Source organism: Pelophylax lessonae (genome assembly GCF_965119305.1).
Source record: "Pelophylax lessonae genome assembly, chromosome: 2".
NCBI lineage: Eukaryota > Metazoa > Chordata > Amphibia > Anura > Ranidae > Pelophylax > Pelophylax lessonae.
Window position 1 is genome coordinate 449952135 of NC_138769.1, and position 8044 is coordinate 449960178.

The 8044-nt window shown below is 43.6% G+C and overlaps 1 protein-coding gene across 2 annotated transcripts in view; it reads right to left on the bottom strand.

Annotated features, from left to right (window-relative positions):
• The window catches only part of LOC309545604 (septin-10-like), a 132717-nt gene extending 125078 nt beyond the window's left edge, over window positions 1-7639 (bottom strand). For both annotated transcript variants that reach the window (XM_082244846.1, XM_082244845.1), the window contains exon 1: window positions 7532-7639. In XM_082244846.1, the coding sequence (XP_082100972.1) occupies window positions 7532-7564 (33 nt within the window). In that variant the 5' untranslated portion in view covers window positions 7565-7639. The remainder of the gene's footprint in view (window positions 1-7531) is intronic.
• Window positions 7640-8044: the final 405 nt, after the last annotated feature.

Consider the following 8044-nt stretch of genomic DNA (forward strand, 5'->3'; position numbering starts at 1 on the left):
CTTTCTATACCCGCTGTATATCTGATAATTGATTAATCCTGATGTACTGACATCCTATCTCATTTCTTGAGGCCTGAAAATGCCAGAACAGTAAAAATATCCCCAAAGTATGCCTTTTTGGAAAGTAGACAGTCCAAGGTATGTAGTAAGAGGCATGGCGAGATTTTTGAAGTTGTAAATTTTTGTCACAATTTTTTGGAAAATGTAGATATTAAAAAATAAAGTAAATATCACATTTTTTTTTCTACATACTGTCATCAGTGCAGTACAACATCATCATATAACTGGTGTGGCGGTGATCATGTACACTGACTGGTGACAGTATTTAAAAAATAATAATTTTTTTAATTTAAAAAAAAAAAATATTTCTTCACTACATTTTTTTTTAACATACTATGACGAGAGCAATACAGTGTTACCACACTAAAAAGGATTTTCTTTTTTTTTTTTTTGCTTGTAACAGTGAATTTTCACTGTTTTAAGCAATCATTTTTTTTCTGAACAAAAACTATGCGTTCAGTGTTTACTGGCCTTAGTTAAGCACATGGTACAGATAGGCTGTACCATGTGATCATTAAGACCAATCACAGAGATCAACACAATAGTACACAATGAAATGCATGAATTGAAGCCATCCATTGTGTACAACTGTCATGTGATCTGCTGTGATGGACATTAACAAAAGGGCATAATTCCTCCCACTGATTCCAACGATGGGACATTATTCCACCCACTGACACCATTAAAGAGGGACCACTTCTCCCACTGACACCAAAGATGGGGCACTATTCTTCCGACTGACTCCAACGATGGGGCGCCACTCCTCCCTCAGACCCCAACGATGGGGCGCCACTCCTCCCACAGACACCAACGATGGGGCGCCACTCCTCCCACAGACACCAACGATGGGGCGCCACTCCTCCCACAGACACCAACGATGGGGCGCCACTCCTCCCACAGACACCAACGATGGGGCGCCACTCCTCCCACAGACACCAACGATGGGGCGCCACTCCTCCCACAGACACCAACGATGGGGCGCCACTCCTCCCACAGACACCAACGATGGGGCGCCACTCCTCCCACAGACACCAACGATGGGGCGCCACTCCTCCCACAGACACCAACGATGGGGCGCCACTCCTCCCACAGACACCAACGATGGGGCGCCACTCCTCCCACAGACACCAACGATGGGGCGCCACTCCTCCCACAGACACCAACGATGGGGCGCCACTCCTCCCACAGACACCAACGATGGGGCGCCACTCCTCCCACAGACACCAACGATGGGGCGCCACTCCTCCCACAGACACCAACGATGGGGCGCCACTCCTCCCACAGACACCAACGATGGGGCGCCACTCCTCCCACAGACACCAACGATGGGGCGCCACTCCTCCCACAGACACCAACGATGGGGCGCCACTCCTCCCACAGACACCAACGATGGGGCGCCACTCCTCCCACAGACACCAACGATGGGGCGCCACTCCTCCCACAGACACCAACGATGGGGCGCCACTCCTCCCACAGACACCAACGATGGGGCGCCACTCCTCCCACAGACACCAACGATGGGGCGCCACTCCTCCCACAGACACCAACGATGGGGCGCCACTCCTCCCACAGACACCAACGATGGGGCGCCACTCCTCCCACAGACACCAACGATGGGGCGCCACTCCTCCCACAGACACCAACGATGGGGTGCCAATCCTCCCACAGACACCAACGATGGGGCGCCACTCCTCCCACAGACACAAACATTAGGGGACTATTCCTCCCACTGAAACCAAAGATGGGGGACTATTCTTCCCTTTGACACCAAACATGAGGAACTATTCCTCCCATGGACACCAACGATAGGGTACTTTACCTACCACTGATACACTGATGGGGCATTGTTACAGACGCCAGGTAATGGGACATTTTCTGCTCCCACTGGTAACAGTCCGGCCCCTTTAAAGTCCTAAGGGTAGTAAACTGGCCCTTTGTTTAGAAAGTTTAGACACCCCTGCTTTAAACAATCAGCGTTATGTACGCCACTGGTTATTTCTTCTTTTGAGGACTCTGCAGAACTCTTTTGGCCTTTACATGAAATGTATAAAAGTGGTTGTTTCCACATTCATTCATCAAAACTGTTAGCAAGTTTCCTTTTTAGAAAAGACACACAATGCCTTTTCATATAATTCTTGCTTTTGGTTAAGCAGTTCCTAAAAGGACTATGTGTACATGCTGCTGCTATTGGATCACAATTGCATTCAACATGTCATGTAATAGCACTACTACTATGGAATTACTCTGTTCTTCTACTTTACAATTTTATTTTAAATTTGTCCTTAAATGTGTTGATGGTGCAGGATATGCAGCCGCTACATTGGGAGAGCATCAGTCCTGCATTTAGCGTTTGGGTAGATGGGCGTCCTGCTCTTTGCGTTTATTACGCACACCCCCTCCTTTTAGTAATATTAGAAAAAAAAAAATAGTATAAATAGTCGGCCATTCATATGTTTTCAGGGGCAGGGATTTTATTTTTCATCCTGGTAAAATTCCAATTCTCTTGCAGGGTATATCAGGTATGGATTTGGAATGGCTGGCTGATCACTTTCCCCATTTGTTGCAAGTGTGAGCTGTCCACATAGAAGTAATGATTTGGGTGGATTCACACTTGTAGTTGTAGACCTTCTAAATGAAATGGTAATTGGTTGTGTCTGCAAGTCTCATAGATTGTAAGCTCTAATGAGCAGGGCCTTCTGATTCCTACTGTATTTAAAGTGTATTGTAATTGTACTGTCTACCCTCATGTTGTAAAGTGCTGTATAAACTGTCGGTGCTTTAGAAATCCTGTATTATAATAAAAAGTAAATGGCCTAAAAAAAAGAATAAATAAATAAATAAAAGTAAGTGGCCTGGGCTTCAGTTCATGGTAAAATTGTGAATCAATTGATATGCTGATCTGTATACTCCGTATTGGTGACTTCTCTTATTGTGAACTGGAGTTCCATCAGAGGTCACTTTAGCAATATTGGCATATCTCCCAACTGGCCCTCTTGTCCCTCCTGCATCCTCAGTTGCCTCTGTTCTGCCGAAAACTCCAACAACATTTCCGCTGAGCGTACTTGGAGATTTCAACCACTTGGTGTTTTCACAGAACACCGGCAGCCTTTACACTCCGATAGATGCTATATTTAGTCAGTTCGCCTGCTAGTAACCGACAACTAGTGGGCGCACTAACAATCTGCGCTAATTATAGCATCTACCGGAGTGTAAAGGGTACCAGTGTTCTGGGAAAACACCAAGTGGTGGAAATCGCCAATTATTCCTGGTGTACACTCTCCGGAAGTAACGTTGTTGGAGTTCTCAGCAAGTTGGAGTTTTCGGCAGAACACCCCTCTTTTTGGTCTGATGTGTACATCTCTATACAAAATGTACTATTTTACTACCAAAAGTGTTAAAGATGCACTAAACTTTTTTTTATCCACCCTCAATATTACTGCATTTGTTATTTTTGAAAAGCCAATACAAAGAAAAAGTAGAGGTAAGAAGAAAAAAAAAAAAAAGTCTTGTGGTGTTCAGCCAATCATTTTCTGCATATTCGATCTTTGAGGTCTGTGTAACCAGGAAGTGTCCATTGCTGCTTACTTTGTGCTAAAGCGTGCCCCTCTTTATAATTTCAGAAATTTAGGAGATATTGCCTTTTCAATGCTGGATTGAAAAGAATGATTGTTTAGGTCATAGTGGTGTGGTGGGGCCAGGTTGGTAACCTGACTTTTGGGTAGTGTCGTCCATGTTGTAGGTGGACAGTGGTTGCTAAACTGCTATAGGTTGGTATAAGATACCGTATCGCTGCCTGACTCTTAGTGACTAAGCATGTTGGTCTGGTAATGTTTTTTAGGAGTTTTGCCTCGTACACACGCAACGATTATCGGCCGACCGATCGTCCGACTTTTGTCCAGAGTTGTGTTTTGTTGGTTGGAATGTGCCTAGACTGCACACGAATTTTCTCGCCCAACAAAAATCTACTTCAGAAGTGATGTTCTGTTCTGGTTTACTTTCTTTGTGTTTTTTCTTCTCTGAGCATGCCCAGTCCTGCTCATCAGATTTTTGTCTGCCGAAATCTGTACTGACTGACGGAAAATCGGCCGTTGTGTTGGACGGCCAACAAAAATTTTATAGCCTGCACACCAGATTTTATTTGGCCGAAAAGTCGGAGTCGGTTGTCAAAAGCATCATACTAACAAGCCGAAAATCGGGCCGATTGGACGCTGGCCAAAAATTCCCGGCCAATAATTGATGAGTATGTACGTGGCATTAGTTAGCCCAACATTTCATATTCCTGATATGTGCCCGCTATACCATGTACTTGTATGAGAAAGTATCCTTTTCGCTTTGTATCGCTTCCTTTGTGTGAAATCCCTGCTGTTCCTGCCAGTCCCTCTGCTTTCCTATTAAAAACTGACCACGCTAAGCAGGAGAGCACAGCATGATCAGTTCTCTAGCGGTGCTAGGAACTCAGCCTGCTTTCCAACAACGACCAGACTTGTTCTGACAGTGCCTCCTCTGCACAGCCATTCACTGGGAAGCTGTGTACTGTTGCTGCTCCTCCCCCCAAGCTCTTACGCAGTTGAGAACAGAGGGAATGTGATCACTTATAAAAAGGGAAAAAAAGGAATTGATAATGCTTTTTAATATCTATACACAAATATTTTGCCCTTTATATTTTAATCGCTTCATGCCTTTCTCTGACATTTGTTGCTTAAAAGTTAAAATCTGTATTTTTTGCTAGAAAATTACATGCAACTCCCAAATATTTTATATATATATATATATATATATATATATATATATATATATATATACACATACACACACACATACATATATACATATAATTTTGCAGAGATCCCAGAGAATAAAATGGTGATCGTTGCAATATTTTACACATTGTATCTGTGAAGCAGTCTTTCAAATGCAATGGTTTTGGAAGAAATAAAGAAATACATTTTCATGAATTAAAAAGAAAAAAAAAAAAAAAACAGTAAAGTTAGCACAAATATTTTGTATAATATGAAAGATGATGTTACGATGCTGCTCAGCCACATCAGTTGTTATTACAAGAAAGCCGACCATCGGCTCTAAAAATTGGTACCGGGTGATCTACCTGCAGGCATCACCCCGGTACAACCCCTTCAAGCCAAAGCCGCTTATTTGCGTCCCATCGGTATGAAGGGGTTAAACTTAATGGATTGTTTTACAAGATGATCGTTTATAACGGTGGTTCTGTTTTGTATTAAAGGTTAAAGTTAATTTCATAATTAAAATGATTTAAACCTAATAAAAGGGGCTGCAGACTAAACTTTTCTATGTTGTTATTATTATTATTTCTATGTTGTGTTTACTTTATTATTTAGTTCTGTTCTGATGGTATGATGGGTGTTAATGGGGTGTACAGTGGCTTAGGGGTTAGCACTTCTACTTTGCAGAAATTGTGGGTGCAATGCCCACATTACCAGCATGGAGTTGGAGAGTTCTCCCTGTTCTTGTCTGGATTTCCTTCCAAACTCCAAAGGGGCATTGGCTCCTGTCTAATATGATGTTAGTATGTGTATGTAGGCATGGGAGACAGGGATCTTAGATTGGAAGCTTCTTGATGGCAGGGACAGATGTACATGTGCAGTATGTAAAGTGCTCCTTCTATATAAATCCTGTAATAAATAATAATAATGCCCTGTGGGCGCTCATTCATTCTTCTGGGCCTGTATGAGCCAGGAGAAAAGCTCTAAACTAGGAATTGTACAATCAGTTGTAGATCCAGACACATACTTACCATCCTGAACATAGCTCTGTGTATAAATCTCTAGAATGTAGGAAGGTCACTACAAATCATAATAAATCTCCTTTGTGATTTCAGTTTCTCCTAAGGGCCCTTTCACACCGATACGTTTTTCCTGCATTTTCCCACGCCCTTTAAGGGCTAATTTACACCACAAAAAAAGTGCCCCAGATAGGTTCTGGGTGCGTTTCTGCATGTGCGGTTTTAACTGTTTTTTTTTTTTTTGTTTTTTAACGGGTTCCAGTGCATTTTTTTTTTTTTTTAGCGAGTTCCAGTGCATTTTTGATGCGTTTCGATGCGTTTTACCACGTTCCAGTGCATGTTCTGGAACTGGAACGCCCTGGAACTAACCACACCGGTGTGAGCTATGCCATTGGAAACCATATAACCTACCATTCATGCGTTTTTGATGCAGAAAAAAATTGCACTGGACTGCATGTGGTGTAAACTGCCCCTTTATCCTATGGGACTTTTCACACCACTGCATTAATGGTGCAGTGCGTTTTGAAAAGTCCTGCATGCTGCATCTTTGGTGTAGTTTTGAAACCCGCACCAAATACGCAGCTTTCCATTGACATGAATGGAAATCGCAGCAAAATGGTGGTAAAAAACGCACCAGGATTTTGCATGTTTGAGACACATGTCCATTTTATCAAAGGTGCAGGCAACCCGAAAACGCACCAGAAATTCACAATAAACACATCTGAGGCTTCGTTCACATTTAGGCACCCCGGATCGTGGACAGAATCGCCGCGATCCCGAATCGATGCAAATTGCAGGATGCGCTTGCGATCCTCATTAATTCCAATGGCACCCAGATTGCGGCATGATTTTGCCATGATTGTCGCCCGATAAATCGCGGTAAAATCGTGTAAACAGAATCGCGGGACTCCTGTCATTTGAAAGAAGCTCTTTTGGGCGACAGCCGTCCTGCGATTCTGTTTATGCGATCTTACTGCGATTCAACGGGTGACATTTGCAGCAAAGTCACCCTGCGATCGGAGTGCCATTGGAAGTAACCCGGAATCGCTAGTGCATCCCTGGATTTGCATAGATTTGGGATCGCAGGCAGAATCACAGCGATTCTGCCCGTAATCCGGGACGCCTAGATGTGAACTGAGCCTCAACACAGCAAAATTGGGTTTTTCCTGCGATTTTGCTACAGAGCAGTGTGAAAGTACCCTAACAGGAAACCAATATCCAGTGTCATTATTATGCAGCCCATAGAGTGCCCCATTGTAGACAATGCTAGGATCAGTCATTCCACAGGATATAGTCCATATATACAGATTCCATCCCACCCACATCTAACTGATCTGACACACTAGAAGCAGAAAGTTCCATGCTGGGAATCTGGGATCACTGATTGGACAATGGTGATCAGAAATGAGAAGAGGACATCGATCACAGACTGTGATCAATACTAGCAATGTCATACACTCTGTAGTAAGTGTACATCAGGAGGATAGCACAGTGATCAGTACAGTATGGAAGGAGTTGTCTGATCGCCACACTACCCCCCACTATGTCCATTTATTCTGGGTGTGTCACATCCCCCCACCCTCTATGTACACTAATGCTGGCTGTGCCATAGCACACAATCACATACATACAGCAGTGTGCCAGGCTGCCAGCCACCTCCCTCCTGACTTCTCACACACACACACAAAGCGGATCGGGCAAAGTCTGACTCACCAGATGCCGGGACAGATCAGGAGAAGCGTCCATAACTTCTACTACACTCAACGGCAGCGCTCCTCCACCGCCCCGCCCCTAACACCAACCCCGCTCAGCTCCCGCCCCTGGAAATCATCACCACGCCCCCGACAGCTGCACAGCCCCTCCCCTGTAAGTGTCATGAGCAGGGCAGGTAGGATCAGCTGCCTTTGTCTGTTGTGTGAAGCGCGGCACAGCTGGCACAGCTGGTACAGCCTTCCACATTCCACTCACTACACCACCACAGGCACCACCATATTCCTTCATCTACATTTTATGACAGCCACAATGCAACACCGTTGTTACAAACCCGCAGCCAGTAGTTTTTTTTTTCTTTTTTACATGCACATGGAAGAATTTTTTTAAAATGTATTTTTCATATACATAGTGAAAGAAAAAAAACATATATATATATATATATATATATATATATATATATATATATATATATATATATATACAGTATAAATATATATATATATATATATTTTT